Source organism: Cydia splendana, chromosome 2, assembly GCF_910591565.1.
Source record: "Cydia splendana chromosome 2, ilCydSple1.2, whole genome shotgun sequence".
NCBI lineage: Eukaryota > Metazoa > Arthropoda > Insecta > Lepidoptera > Tortricidae > Cydia > Cydia splendana.
Window position 1 is genome coordinate 12,383,304 of NC_085961.1, and position 16,326 is coordinate 12,399,629.

General features: G+C 39.5%; 3 protein-coding genes across 5 annotated transcripts; 2 read left to right on the forward strand and 1 right to left on the reverse strand.

Moving 5' to 3' along the window:
- Positions 1 to 1,453: 1,453 nt before the first annotated feature.
- LOC134804023 (D-aspartate oxidase) lies at positions 1,454 to 4,825 on the reverse strand. 3 transcript variants are annotated; one of them, XM_063776889.1, is made up of 2 exons: positions 4,274 to 4,369; positions 1,454 to 2,551 (listed from the first exon to the last, which is right to left on the reverse strand). In XM_063776889.1, exon 2 carries the CDS (start codon positions 2,543 to 2,545, stop codon positions 1,529 to 1,531), a length of 1,017 nt encoding a protein of 338 aa, XP_063632959.1. In that variant the 5' UTR covers positions 2,546 to 2,551; positions 4,274 to 4,369; the 3' UTR covers positions 1,454 to 1,528. The 3 variants fall into 3 exon arrangements, with proteins under 3 accessions (XP_063632959.1, XP_063632969.1, XP_063632951.1); XM_063776899.1 differs by lacking the exon at positions 4,274 to 4,369 and adding an exon at positions 3,838 to 3,860; XM_063776881.1 differs by lacking the exon at positions 4,274 to 4,369 and adding an exon at positions 4,693 to 4,825 and having other exon boundaries at positions 1,514 to 2,551.
- LOC134800270 (uncharacterized) lies at positions 4,358 to 14,834 on the forward strand. The gene is made up of 4 exons (XM_063772783.1): positions 4,358 to 4,409; positions 4,713 to 4,943; positions 13,671 to 13,758; positions 14,622 to 14,834. The coding sequence occupies exons 1-4, from the start codon at positions 4,358 to 4,360 to the stop codon at positions 14,770 to 14,772; spliced, it is 522 nt and encodes a 173-aa protein (XP_063628853.1). The 3' UTR covers positions 14,773 to 14,834.
- On the forward strand, positions 7,107 to 11,231 carry LOC134803884 (uncharacterized). The gene is made up of 3 exons (XM_063776708.1): positions 7,107 to 7,401; positions 8,441 to 8,592; positions 8,914 to 11,231. Exons 1-3 carry the CDS (start codon positions 7,219 to 7,221, stop codon positions 9,182 to 9,184), a joined length of 606 nt encoding a protein of 201 aa, XP_063632778.1. The 5' UTR covers positions 7,107 to 7,218; the 3' UTR covers positions 9,185 to 11,231.
- Positions 14,835 to 16,326: the final 1,492 nt, after the last annotated feature.

The window sequence follows — 16,326 nt, forward strand, 5'->3', positions numbered from 1 at the left end:
TTATTCCAAATCCAAATCCTAAATGTTGAAGTACTAAACGCCTTCGTAGGCAACAATTACTATTTATAGTGTTATTATGATTTCATGCTTGTTAAGAACAATTTAAAAGCGATTTATAGCGATTTTTATTTGTACCCTAAAGGCGAATTTAGGGTGCAAAGTTTTGCCAACGTTTGCCAATAACGGGGTTTGCTAACAACGAAAACACTACAATTGTCACCTAAGCCTGACACAGCTCCGATTTCATGTCAAGAATTACCGACAAATTGACAAACATGTCGGCTTATAAAAACTACTCTTGTTTCACCAAATCATTGTCATTAAATGAAAGATTGACAATTGTAACTAAATGCCTGTCAAGTTTATAAGCACTTCTATACAAAAACAGTTTACGAAATTGTCACTTGTCACCTGTCACTTGACAATTGTCACTCGACATATGTCACTGACAAATGTCGGCTTGGTGAAATAGAGCCCAGGTGTCCAGCAAGATGTCTGGTCGCGCAGATGGAGGGAAAATTTATTAATGCAAAGATATACCTTGTAAAAACATAATTATTATAATGTGAGAGATAGTCTGATTTTGCTACGTCAGTTTTTTACTGACATAAGTACATAAATGTGTTTTTTAACAGAGGAGTTCTGTAACTTTTATTATTTTTAAATATAAGTAAAAACATTATTAGAAGCCCTTTGGTTAAATTTTCTTTTTCAAAAAGATACCTGATCCCATACAAAATTACACATTTTAGCAATCAAAGTGAATAATTTTAGTCGCATAAACGCCGAAAGGCGTTTATAAAGCCCAAATAAGTTTTAATTATTACAAGCTTTAAATATTCCCCATACAGTATAAAATCAACTTCGTTCTAGCAAAAAACCGACACGTTAATTTTAAACCTTAAATCAAACGATAGAAAGTTCAGGACTCAACGCTTATGTCTTTATAAAGGACTCTCGGCTTTTATGCCAACATATTTATTTTCACCACACCAGCTCGGAAAGGCTTACTTTGCACTTCAAAAACGGATAGCAAAGTTGCACTTTGCTATAGTAATTCACATGTAAGGAAAATTAATCAAATGCAAATTTTGAGTTGTTTTTTCTTATGTTTTCTGGTAGAATTAACTTTTAAATGATGTTTTTGGACGATAAATATTTAAAAACATTCATTTGAATTTGATTTTGTTTGATATTTTACATTTAATATTTGCTTCGGGTTGGTGTGGTGAAAAACTTTGTGTTTCACTCGGGGGCAAATTTTGTTTAACCCTCGTGGTTTGAAACTCTCGCAACGCTCAAGATTCCATTTTTCGAACCACTCGCTACGCTCGTGGTTCAATTTTGGAATCTTTTGCTTGCTCGGGTATCAATATTAGCACGAGCGGTTAAACAACAACTTTGCCCCCTTGTAAAACAAATAACTATTTTTTATCGGGACTCAGGAGGATATTATTAGTTATTATAAAGTTGTTATGCAATCGGCCCCTGTGTGGTGAAATATATTAAATTGATTCCGTATAATTAGTTAAAGCTTATTTCTAAAGCTGCCGCTCCTAAGTGAGTCGAGCCCGATTCGGACCGCGTGCATAGCCGTGCCAGGTGCCGTCATGACACCGTAGCCACCGTGACCGTAACAGTGAACTATCTTCACACCGTCCACTGTCTCGGGCTCCACGCGCACCGGCATGCGGTGCGGCCGCAGCCCCACGCGGTGCGCCAGCACCTCGGCTGAGCGCAGTCCCGGCACCAGTTCGCAGCACCTGTCCATGATACCCGCCGCGTCATACTTGCACACATCGACATTGTAACTGTCGTATTGCCGCGTCCCACCGAGTGTAGCGATTCCATTAAAACCAGGAATAATATAAGAGTCATAATCCCCATAAAATGCTGATTTTAACCACGGCGCCTTGACCTTTATCACTTGACCACGCAGCGGAACCAAATCGTTGTCTTTGCACAGATATTTCGCGCCAAAACCTGTGCAATTGAAAACTAGGTCAAAGTGCGATAATGATGCAAAGTTATCGATTTTACCTTTTATTATTTTGGCGCCTTTCTCAAGTATTATCCGTTCCAGCCACGGTAAGTGCGCACTGCATTCTGTTTTTATCGTTGAGAAGTAAGAACCGTACTTCCAACCTTCGCCACATATATTTAGTTCATTGTCATCAACCGATCGGTATATAGGTACCAAATGTTCAATTAGATGGTTTCTTGTCACGTGATAGTTATTCTTTGAAAATATATATGATGACACCGGCATAATGCCGGCGTTTGCTGCTTCAGATGTGATTAAAATATTTTGAAAATAATGCCACGAATCGTCGATCCATTTTTGTGTAGTCTCTTTGTTCGGGCCTCGGAAGCTGGTCCCTGGACGGAAGATGCCGGCTGCTATGGTACTGAGTGTATCATCTTTGAAAGTATCAGCAACGACGGTGACTTTTGAATGCCTGAGTTCATCCTGAATCAGCCTAGCCACTGTCATACCCACCACGCCAGCGCCCAAGACGGCAATTTTTAGCGAACTGGGATCCATGTTTTTCTGCAAAAATGAACAAAATACAAAATAACAAACAATAGTTAATATTATTAAGATGTCTACATTTCTACATTTTACTAACAGTAGCAGTTTAGTTTAGTTTCTACACGGTTCGTAAGCTTGCCTCCCCAATCTCCCCATACCCACACACGTCTCCTAAACTTTTTGCCACCAGGGCCAGAGCCAGACCTTCGCTTCCCTTTTGAGGACCGAATTGTATGGAATTTTCGCGATCCGAATTAGTAGTTACTGCTAACTAACGCTGCTTTAAATACCTCCTTCCTACATCTCTCTAAGTGGTATAACCTAGGTAGCTACGTAATGCCGGCTACACACGTAACTATAAATCGTAGCGATTAATCTGTGTAGTCCCATTTGCGCAGTTTTATCTACCGTGTGTATGACAAATCGTTGTCGATTATCGTAACGATTTGTCATACACACGGTAGATAAAACTGCGCAAATCGGACTGCACGGATTAATCGCTACGATTTATGGTTAACGTGTGTAGCCGGGGTAAAGCCCCCCATTCACACTCCTACCTTGTAGTCCGCCTCGTAGTCCGCCTCGTTGGGTAGGATTGTGTATGGGGGTTGCGGACTACGAGCCGTCCTACAAACGGCTAAACGGTAGGACGGCTCGTAGTCCGCAACCCCCATACACAATCCTACCCAACGAGGCGGACTACGAGGCGGACAAGGTAGGAGTGTGAATGGGGGGCTTTACTTACAAGACGCGCTCCATACCACTAAATTGTCATAAAACAGATTAAGTAAGTATACACGGCCCTAAGCAAACTGACTTTGATTAGACTGCGTTATCATCGCATTATTCTGGTTATAATATTACTTATAATTTATAATATATTTAATACCTATACATATTACGGGTATTTAGTTTATTCTATATTAATACTAGGTAGGTACCTATATAAATGCGAAAGTAACAGTTTTGTCTTTTATCTGCACACGGCTTTATAAAACAATTCAGATGAAATATGGCAAGCAGAAAGATGGAGAATATCTCATGGACCGATTCACACCTTGTGATTCGATTCACGCGCGCCGAACCGCGATAAGCACAGCGAAACATGATCTTTTTATTCCCAGAATTGACCATCAATTGACACATAATCAGAATCCTACCATAATAAAAGCAAGGCAACTTGTTATACCTACATATTAATATTACGGTTTTGAATAAGTAAATCATAATTCACAAGTCGTATCATAACCCCCCAATATACGACAATATTATAATAAATTGCAATAGAAAAGCGTATCACTTACCCAGATTACCAAAACGAACTGCTTGAACTTAGTTGTATGCGTTCAAGCTGATTACAATAACAAAGGTACCGTTTCTTATCTAGCATGCCTATTGATTAAAGACTATGCCGAGCAAATAAACCGAAGTGGCAGCATCAGTTAATTACGAGTACATAAACATCTAATTTTCATTACTTGTTTATCTAATTTTTAAACTAGGTAGGTATGCCTGTGACTTTGTCAGAATAATAAGGATTGGTCCTTAGGACCCAGGACCCAAGGATGTATTTAGTTAAGAAGTGGAGCCACCAAGATTTTTGATGAGAATTTTTAGGGGGCTCTCTCAGAAAAGGTGTCATGGATTCGGGCCCGACCACGACACGATATGTGAATACCTAATGCACAAACTCTTGATTTCAATTGCCTATTTAGCGCAGTTAATCCCTAGAGTACACACCGCGTAGGAAGGCCCCCAAGATCAATGGATGCGGGAGGAGTCGTTGTGGAAATCCATGAGAAGGTGTTTGTGGAGCAGTAGACAATGTCGCCCGCGGAGAAAATTCTACTGCTGACTGTTCCTACTCATGTCTTACGTTTAATATCAACAAAAAATCTGATTCGAGTTGTTTTATTAAATGAAACATTAGCATTATTTATTAACCTGCACTACCGTAGACATTTTCCAAAATGTATATCTACCATGAACGGAAATAAAAATCAGGAAATGGTACATATTTGCATTCTAAAACTAAATAGGTACCTATCTCAATTAAAGCATTCATTAAACATTCTGTGCGCATCATCGTCGCAATTTGGTCGCAACGCAACTACGATAATTTCATAAAAAGTTTGTCAATGCCAAAAAGAAAAGCTTACCAGCGCCTGTTTTGTTGCAGAATCCCGACCGCTGAGGAAGAATTATAATCAACTGTCGTCCAACGAAAAGTTAGACAATCGACAAATTGAGAATATTCACATTGAAGAAGCTGCAGTAGATTCAGATGCGAGCAGCACAGATTTGGAAGAGCGCGATATGCGTGGAGTGTGCCCACCTTGCGCACATGACCGATACAACAACAATATCCGCCGACACGACCACGACGACTTCAGCGATGACACAGATTACGGTTAGTAGTATAATTAGTTTTATTAAATTAATCAACCTGTTAAATGTATATTATTATAATCCTATTTCTGTTCAATCTGACTTGGTGTCTAGGTAAAACCGGTAACTCGATCGATTCGCAACGGTACATGCGCATCACTAGTAACAGTGAAACGTCATGGAAATGTCAAACCTACAAGTAAATATATATTAAATCTATGAAGCAGTGTTGCCAGATGGTCACAAAAGTCACATTTTTCGTGACTTTTCGCCTTCTCGTGTGACATGTGCGTGACTTTCGATCATGAGGCAATTTTTGTGACTTTTTAAGCTAGTCGAATTTTGGACAAGTTTAGTTATGCAATTCGTATTATTTAGGAACGCAGTGAACGAACCCAAGTTGACACTTGCACTGACACTTTGACGTTACATCCACCATCATGTTTATTATAATAGTCGTGGCAAAATGAGACTTGTTACCTTGGAATGACGGTGTTATTTAGTCATATTTAGTTTGATAGTATACCTAGTAGTTATTTTTTTAGTGTATTTCTTTTAGTTCATTTCTTAGTTCATTTCTTTTAGTCTGTACCTATCTATACTACTCATTGCACTGCATCAGTTATATTGAGATAATTGAGCGTTCAAAAACCATTACTGTGTCATTTTTATCCGGGGGTAAATTATTTACGCATATAGGTACTTTTTTAGGGTTCCGTACCCAAAGGGTAAAACGGGACCCTATTACTAAGACTCCGCTGTCCGTCCGTCCGTCCGTCTGTCACCACGCTGTATCTCACGAACCGTGATAGCTAGACAGTTGAAATTTTCACAGATGATGTATTTCTGTTGCCGCTATAACAACAAATACTAAAAAGTACGGAACCCTCGGTGGGCGAGTCCGACACGCACTTGTTCGGTTTTGTATTTTCTTTTGATTAAGTTTAATTAATAATGAATGCCGCAAGTTGAGTACAGACGCCAATAAATGAACCGTTGCTTGCACTAGTTGCACTTGCACGGTCTTGCAGTCGCGCGAGCGGTGAACAATGGAAACAGTGGAAACTTTTAAAACTATTCTTTCGCACTGACTGACTGTGACTCATGTGACTAGGTCCAGTGATTTCACGCTTCGCGCTTTTATTTATTTACCTGTGAAAATAACAGTGTTTTTTCCGAATTTGTTTACGATTCGATAGATAGGTAAGTAAACTTTGATTAATAATTGTTTTTTAGTAAGATTTCGTATCAACGTAAATGTTTGGAATATATCGTCAACCATAGGTTCAATTCAATATTACTTTGTCTGGGTGACTGCAAAAAAAATCTGCGATCGGTTATTTCATTTTCATCACACCAGCTAATAAAGGCGTATCCAGACTAGTCAATTTTTCGCCAATAAGATTAAATTGCCCGATCGAATCAGGACGTGCGGAGCAAACGCCAATTTGGATCGCCGAATTCAACCGCCGATAATGACCGATAAAATGAAGTGCGGACACAAGAATACCAATTTGTGACGCCAGTATTTTCATTTTGGGGCAGTTTTTCAATCGGTCGATTTGATAACCTCTGTCTGGGCACTCCTGTAAGTTCCTTTTATTATTTCTTGATTTTTTTCCCGGATTTTTTTTCCGTCCGCACTCCATTTTATCGGTAATATTGGTCATAATCGGCGGTTTAATTCGGCGAGCCAAATTGGCTTTTCCGTCCGCACGTCCTGATTCGATCGGGCAATTTAATCAGATTGGCGAAAAATTTACTAGTCTGGATACGCCTTAAAATTCATGAAATCGATCACAAATAGCATTAAGTATGAAAATGTGTGTGCTTTCAATAAGAAAAATCATATTAACCTTATATAGATTTTTTGTGAAAATATATTATTTTCTGAATTTCTTCTAACAAAATCGATTTAAAAGTTGGTCAAGTAGATCTTGTCAGTAGAAAAAGGCGGCAAATTTTAAAAATGTAGGCGCGAAGGGATATCGTCTCATAGAAAATCAGAATTTCGCACCTTTTTCTACTGACAAGATTTGCTTGACCAGCTATACCTACCCATACAACAATAATATAAAAATGTGACTTAAGCAGCAAAAACGTGACTTTTAGGGAAACGAAACGTAACTTAGGACTCCAGAGCCCTGGCAACACTGCTATGAAGTAAATTCACTACTTTTTAACAAATCTTTCAGTTCAATATTTGTCTTAATTTCTGTGGTGATTTGGTAGTGGTGAACTCAGTTGGTGTTTGTCATAATTATAAGTTATTCGTTGTGATTAAAGAATAAACCGTCATGGCGAACCTAAAGTCGGATTTAGACGAGTATTTGCTTCAAAATGAGAACCGTCGAAGTTACAAAATTAGTTTACCATTCTCTACTCCCAGTTTCTTCTCCCGAAGCAATGAAGAAACGCCTACGAGTAGTTCTAGTAATGGAAGCTGGTTTCAAGAAGTGCAAAAAGAGTATTTCACATTAGTAAGTATATGACCTATTTTATTGTTTTGCTTAAGTATATATAATGATAGTGAGTCATCAAACAACTCACTGATGACCTGATCATTGATCATACTTGAATACAGTCCTACTGTAAGTATAGTTTACTTCCCTACTTTAACCTACACCATCTAATTAAATAGGTAGCTCTCATAAATACTTCAAACATAGAAGAAATATTCAATAATTTATCTCAGGCAGATATTATACCTAGATACCTAAAGATTCTTCTTGTCTGTGTCAATATCCAGTAAATTAAATTAGGTATTAATTAAAACCGTGGGTTAACCTGTGTTTTGACACTCATTATCTAGTCTCAATACAATAACCAGTTTACATAGAATTGGCTTCTCATATTTTATGCATTATCAACAGAAGGACATGATTATAGAACCAACAAACTAGAAAACAGTCTAGAGCTCAAAAATGATTGATGATGATGAAATATGATGATGATTGTGCCGCAAGTGACTCAATTGTACAAGGCATGGTTTAGTAACATCAAATTAATATCATTATGCTTGGAAGAAGTTTTATGTAGATAATTTTATTTTAGCCAATCAAAAGTTTTATTAACTAATCACAGTTATTTATGGAAAAGGGATAGCCGTCAGTGTAATATATTGCCTGTTTTTGGAAGTGATGTTTGCACTGAGAGCTTAGTCTAATATATTATATTCTGTCAATAGAACAAGATTACCAAAGATTATTATTATTAACATACATTATAACTTAATTTTGTATTTCATAGGCCTATAAATCCCGGTCTTTTGATAGGCTTGCTTGGTTGTTGGATATAGATCCAACACGTAGAGGCCCCTTGGAGAGCTTAAATGTCATGTAGAATGCCTGCTGGAACCTGTTCACAGGCTTAACAATATAATATACATTATAATATTATTATAGTTACATTTCTTTAAATAAATTTATTTAGATCAAGTTAAATCACATGTAATAAATAGAAATTGGACATATTTCTGCAATAACATTAAAAATTAATTGATATGATGCATGTTTACAGAGTCGCACACAAAGGTTCATGGGTTTCGGAGTATGCCTTTTCTTCGGTATCCTGTGCTTCATCCTGTCATTCCTCTACATTCCCATCCTGATTCTGCAGGCGCGGAAGTTTGCTCTCCTCTTCACACTTGGAAGCTTGTTCTTCATACTAAGGTAATTTAATTTCACCAAAGTTATGAAGTAGTATTTTATACAATCGTGATATAATAGAGAGCTTTTCAGTCGAGTACCGTGATTAGGCAACAAAGCTTGCTGAGTTACCTAAGTGAGGCACGAGATTAAAAAGCTTGATTCATGGGTGTTTTCTATGTACTATTTAAGTATTTATTTATTACATATATTTTGTGTAGTTCTAATACATATTTATAATACAAGAAAACAGCAATTACTCTTGGAACATCTTAATTCTAAATATGTATGATATAGCTTGTATATATCAAAAACTTGTGACTTAATATGTTTGTTTAATTTCAGCTTCAGCTTCCTCTATGGGCCCTGGTCTCACTTGAAGTCACTCTTCTCAAAGGAGCGAGCCCTCACAACCCTGCTGTACGGCTCTACACTAATAGCAACACTGTACTGTGCACTGCATCTACAAAGCACGCCACTAACTATTGTCTGTGCTGTGCTGCAAGTCATTGCTCTACTCTGGATGATGATGGGCTCCATCCCGGGAGGCTCCACAGGTGCTAGGTTCTTCGGAAGCATGTTTAAGTCATCAGTGTCCAGTACACTGCCAATATAACAAATGAGTGATGTGTTGTTATTGTGTATGTGTATTATAGGGGAATTTACTGCTAGCTTTGATTACGAAACATGTCTACATGCATTATGTTTGTAAGCTATTGAGACACACTGAACGAGTGCATATGGAATTTGTTGGACAACTAATTCATTTTTAAACTGAACTGGTGCTATTTACTGGTATACTATCATCAAGTTATGACTTAAGACATGGACATGTAAGGCTAAGTAAATGCGACCTAATGATGAGGAGAGACAAGTTTTGGTTCTCATTTATGTTTGAAATTGCTGTCTGTTAAACGGCTCTGGCACAATAAAAGGTGATAAGCTATAATGAAATTTGGGGATGGGATTCCTATTAGAATAATATTTAATAATAATATTAGCAATGACTCTGGCTCCCAAACTTCAGTGGAATATGACTGCCTTCGGACTTTTTTATACAACTTATTTTCATAATTTTCTAAACTTTGACTTTTAAAATATGCTCAAGCAGCTTGTAGCTAGGTCTGTATACACAATTGTGATAGGATAAATATGTAACCAATGATTAACTTTTAAATTAATTTTGTATCTGCTGTTAAGCTTAGAAACAAATTAAAAGTGGATAAATTCACTAAGTGGGACTTGAACCCACGACCACTGGATAACAGGACAGTGAATTTTTCCACTTTTAATTTGTTTCTAAACTTGATTAACTTTTAGTTGTTATACTTTGATTTAATTATTTATTATTCTTGCCTATGAATGTATTTTATTTTCAAGTTAAAGTGGGCACAAATTGTTCCTAGTGAAGGTTTATTTTTATTTTATTGTTCGTTAGTGTACCTATTATCTGTCAACATACCTCCTAAGCTTGTACTGTTAAGGCGCGATTCCACTAGTGTGCGGCACAAGCATTAAGGTGAAACTGGACCTTTCGGGCGCTCTCGTCTCCGCTCGGCTCAGCGTTGCTTTGAGCAATTATTAAGGTTGGCTAAACTTGACGATCCTTTGCATGCACAAGCACAGATATGATAATCAGCTAAAATTTGATAACCCTAATTAGCCCACAGGGATACCATACATTAGACGCCATACATTAAAAAGGGACAGCATGATTCGTCCCTGAATTGGCGTCAAACCACAGAATAAATAATAGTACTAGGTACAGAAGACTCGCTCTCTAACAAAACGCGTCTGTTACGATCAGGACAGATATGGCCGCTAGGTGGCAACAGCGCCACGCGCGGCTTATGGCTAGCCACCAAAATTGGTGTGAAACGGATGTACTTTTAGCTACGTGTAGCAAAGCGACGAAATCGCGGAGTGAGCCACGCCTGGTCAAACTTCGGTTTTGTAGGAAGAGGAAGTTTAATTTCTGTACAAGTAATATGTACTATTATTCTGTGGCACAAGCTTTTTTGTACTGATTATGCTCGTGCCGCACACTGGTATAAAAAGAGATATTTTGGCCGCACCAATGTCGCGGTCCGGTACGTTACGAAGCAATCGCGATAAGGCTACAACCTTTCGAGACAAATATCGCAACTCGATATGTCGGAAGTGAAGTTGTTAAAAATATGTAACCGACATTTAATTTTCGTTTGTAAATTTTATTATAATAATTAATGGATTATTTAGAATGTATTTTTTTTTCTTAATAGGGAATATTAGGCAAAGCTCTGCGTAGGTGGCACCATTGTGGCACATACAGTAAACAAACCACATTGACACATGGCCTACCGCGAAACAAGAAAATCGAAATTTCGTTATCTAATCTCTCTATCACTCTTGCATATTCGAGCGATAAAGAGGCAGATAACTACATTTCGATTTTCGCGTTTACCGGTAGGCCCTTGTTAACAAACCGCCTTGATGCATCGATGTCATATTTTATTGTCTGTGAAAACATGTCAAAAAACAGTTTAAGGCACAGTATGTATAAGTTAGTCTATGAATTTACTGAGTCGGTAGTGCTGCACTCTGGCGGCAGAACATTGCAGTAATATCCCCTATTAGAGACTAATAGAAACATAGTTAACAGATGATAACGTCGTGAAACGTAACGTAAAGCCCCTGCTACACGGCAGCCGACAAGCCTACTAACCGTCTGACCTTGGTCTGTCCTTGGTGTGTGGGTCCGTCTGAGTTGTCTGGCTAGACGGTGGCAAACCACAGTGTGTTCAGAATTCGCGGACGGACAACACGTATTGCAAGCTCACAAAATGGCCCCTAACCTTTCAGAAAGTTGGCGTGGCATTAGTACCTACTCAGTGGCGTATGGCCTTAAGGGCGGCGTATGCCACCCCTGGCGGATTGCATTTTGTTTTTCTTCCTTCACTTCTGGGGCGGCAAAACTTATTGGCCGGGGCGCCAAATTTCATAACCTACCTACTCATACTAGTGCAATGACAAAAAAATAAGTTTTTGGCAAAAAAATAATATTTGGTACAAGCTTTTATCGCTGACTGTACTTTTCTTTCCAGAGGCATCTAATACTCGTCGAGACAATTCTAAAAACCCCAAACACAATTAGGTCGCGTTGTTCTATCACAGGGTTCCTATGGCCACCTCCTGTCTCCATCATCAGATCAGCTCTATGGTACCATAATAATGCATTGTTACCCGACTTATATATGTATGCAAATTTTCAGCTCCATCGGACTCTAGAAAGTGGGTCTAATTTAACTTGCAAGATTTGACCCGTAAAAACATATTTACATACTTACATTAGGTATATTGCAAGTTACTAAAAAGTTTGTAAAAAAAAAGAAAAGGCTATATGAATGAAACGCTGGCTCAAAAAACGGAATTTGTTGAGTCATTTCAACTTAATGAATTCGCTGGACTACGCTACGGGGACATACATAACTTTCTGAGAATGAAGAGGAAAGTATTTGATGAAGTATTAGAAATGCTACTGAGTACCCATGGCATGGCTATTAACCACACGAGCGCACACGGCGCGTCCTTCAAGCGAAATGGCCTAGTGCGGTCGGCGTCGGGCGGCTACACGGTTCCGGACCGACCGCTCAGACCGCGGTCGCTGGCGCGCGCTCGCATGCCAAGGGCGTCCGGAGGTCAAACGAAATTTTGTTGGTAACAACTGTCTACACGGTCCGGGACAGACCAAGGCCACGCGGTTTGGGGGCTTGTCGGCTGCCGTGTAGCAGGGGCTTTAATTTAAGTGGATGTTGGCGGGACGCTTGAGGGGCGTGGCTACCTATATACTTACTTTACTCTTTGGGCGTGGCCAACGATAACCGCAAGCCAAATTCTGACCATGGTCATGCAATAAATACATAAATAAAAATAGGATTCTGAATTAAGTAAGATGTGTAAAGCGTTGAGCCGGCAATGATGTAAACGCATGCGATTTGATGCAAGCTCTGAAGAGCCCTTTACCTATCTCATTTATTTCGCAAATCGTGACATAGAGATAAAAAAACCGGACAAGTGCGAGTCGGACTCGCCCACCGAGGGTTCCGTACTTTTTAGTATTTGTTGTTATAGCGGCAACAGAAATACATCATCTGTGAAAATTTCAACTGCCTATCACGGTTCATGAGATAGGTACAGCCTGGTAACAGACGGACGGACGGACAGACAGCGGAGTCTTAGTAATAGGGTCCCGTGTTTACCCTTTGGGTACGGAACCCTAAATACTATCAATGCACAACTTCAGTAGGTACCTACTTTTCTAATTTGTAAGATTTTATACCTTTGCATAGGAAGCTCGTGTCTTATCAGAAATGGTTGTTATATAAAAAAAATTGAATTGACCTGATTTGGGAAAATTGGATTCATACCTATCTAAGATAAATAAAATAATTTGTTAAATAAACGATTATAGAAATATTACGACTTTTCTTTTACCTAACCTAATTAAATTTTAACGAACGTTATTATTATGATAACGTAGGGTTTGGTAAAACCGGCCCTAAAACGCGTAAATTAATTAATTAAAAATAAATTTAGCCTATATATGTAGACTCCTGGGCTCCTGGGCCACCTCTCTCCACGCTGACCCAAAGCGGTTTGAGGACTTCACATACAACAAACAATGTCTTGTGTGCAGGTCTTCTCACGGTGTTTTTCTTCGCCGAAAAGCGGTTATTATCACAAAATACTTAGGTACATAAACCGGTGCAAAATAATATAGCCGCAAATTTGAAAGCTGACGTAGGTGGCTCCTCAAGGAGGGAAGACGTTTTGTGGTGGAATGGAGGCGTATAAAACCAAGATCGTTAATACAAAACTTACCTAAATAATGTACTATATCACTACCTATCCTTAAAGATTCACAACTTAGGTAGGTCATAACCGCCTGCGCTACCTAGATCTTGTCTTAAGACCTGAGTTTAGCGTCCAACACGATAAGATACAATGATACCTAATATCAAAGCGTTAAGTAGTCTGATTGTGGGACTTGATAGATTTGTATAAGAATCCTACTACTATTGCGTGGAAGCCATAAACCTAACCGTATCTTCGTAACGTTACAGACGAAGCGTTAACGTGCAACGTCTGCGACCGCTCGTTCCCCACGCGCCGTCAGCTCAGTGACCACCAGCAGAAGAAAAGGCATTTTGGGTACGTACCTACCTACCATTACTGACATTCACATAAACCAGGGGCGTATTTTGAAATTTCGCGCCCCGGGCCAATACGTTTCGCCGCCCCAGAAGTCAAGGAAGAAAAACAAAATGCAATTCGCCAGGGGCGCCATACGGCCGATATACCGCCCCTGGCGGATTGGCGCCCCGGGCCATGGCCCGGATGGCCCTAGGGTAAATACGCCCCTGACATAAACCATTATGGTGGCAAACAAGTAAATTATAAGACCCGCTTGATGGTAAGCAGCCATCACAGCCTATGGACGCTTGCAACTCCAGCCTCCAGATCTTTGGACCCGATTTTATTAGTGTACAATTTACTATGTTAGAATTCTCAACCGGTGACATTCACAAGGCATCTCATTATTGGTCATTCATCAAACAGTGTCAACCGCATCAATGTTGCCTACACCTGGACAATTATAACTTACCTAATACCTATACTACCATAAAATGGGGCCCTTTGTGTCAAGTCTTCAATAAAGATTCATACAAAACGCGCACTGCATGTCGCGCACGTGCACACTTTTACGCATAAATATATTCTCTATAAAGTCAAAATCCAGAGGAAAATGATGACTGTTTGCAGTGGCGGATTTGCCCTAAGGCCAAGTAGGCCCAGGCCTAGGGCGGCAAATTGTGACGAAAATTCGCTAATGATAACAAGAAATAACTCAAAATGTAGTCAATATGATAGGTCCTGAGAAAGGGGCGGCTCGGCTACAGGGCCTGGGGCCTAGGGCGGCAGACTGTAAATCCGCCACTAACTGTTTGTATAGAGAAGAGGTCGTCCAATATCCTCTTAAAAATCAAATAATGTAGTTTATACATATATTCCAGATGCGTGGCATGCGACAGCCTGTTCCCATCGCTAATGGCGCTCGAGCACCACAAGGAGGAATTCCAGCACTGGAGCGACTCCTCCTGCTGCTCGCGCTCCGACTCCGAGGACTCCGACGAGTGCCACGAGGACCGCCATCGGCTACTCTAATGCCACCACCTCATTATTGCCGGGGACAACGCATCCAAGCTCGGGACCTTCGTGTGATGGCGACGGCTAACTCTTTGGCACACTTCAAAGGGGTATAAAATAGATTATGTGGGTTTTATGTACCAAACCAGAATTAATGCAAACTTGCGACGAGATGTATATTTTGCAGTTGACGAGATTCTCTATCGGTGAAGGCCCTAGGCAGGGGATAATGCGTCGGTCGCTGCATATATTTTTACAATATCGAGTGATTACTAAATTCTCGAGCAAGATTGCTTTTATTTCTGGAGCCCTCTAACTAGACTACTTTTACGAATACAACCACGGACAATTAACAGTGTAAATGTGTTAAGTGTACCTACCATAATTTATAAGTCGATACTTCTTACGTTATCTTTATTACCCATAAAATCTTTATGTTCTTAATTTCAACATTCTTATTATACTGATCATAAAGCCCGCTCCACACCCGTGCGCGAATATGCGAGTGTGGAGTCGATTTCGCTGATCTGCGAACTCGACTCCACACTCACGTTCGCGGCTTCGCGCCGCGATTTGCGCACGAGTGTGGAGCGGGTATAACAAGCTAGTAGAAATTAAAAAGTGGCAATACTGTAGTGTCGTCCCGTTTTCTTAGATTGATTTGAAAGGGACGACACTATTACAGTATTGCCACTTTTTAATTTCTACTCTTTTTGTCAGGCTATAACACTGCATCTATAGACTTTGCAGTGAAGAATAGAATAGGTGGGTAGAGGTTGTTCCCAAATCCAGATAATCAAGATGTGCCGTAGGTATGTACTAATGATTCAGTTAAGTTGTGTCACAGAAGAAATAATAGTACTACCGTACAGAAAGGACACTTCCTACAAACCCGAAGTTTGACAGCGATTCAGGGTCGAATCATGCTATCCCTTTCTAATATATAGCACTATCCCTTTCGGCTAATTAGGGTTGTCAAAATTCAAGTGATTATCTTATCTGTGGTCGTGCACGCACAAGGAAGTCAAGTGGTGCCAACCCTAATAATTGCTCGGAGCAATGCTGAGCCGAACGGAGCCGAGTTCGACCGAAGTCAGGAGTGTCTCCCCACTGGTTGTGTTCTAATGTATGGGGAAGACAAACAAATTATAGCCAGCCTTTTATGAATGTAGTACCTATGATACCTTTGGGTATGGTGCTTTACCCACGCTAGCGTCCCCTTCCCTCCCCCTGCCGCAACCCCCCCTTTTTGCATGAAATATGTCCCGATTGACGGTTTTTATTAATTTTTGAGAAAATTATTAGAATTAGGAATAAAGTGTCAAGGTAAGAAATAATCCTTAATAAATTCTAAACAAAAAAGGTTATATGCAACTTTTTGGTAAGACGCACCATACTCATGTATTAACCTGTTGAAGTTCAATATAACGTAGTACGTGATAGTACTGAAAGAAATCTTATACGGAGAATAAGCTTGCAAGGTTATTCTCCGTGTAGGATTTCTTTCTACAAGTTTTTCAACGGTTAAATTTTGTCGAAGTTCATCTAGCCATAACATGAATATGGTGCGTC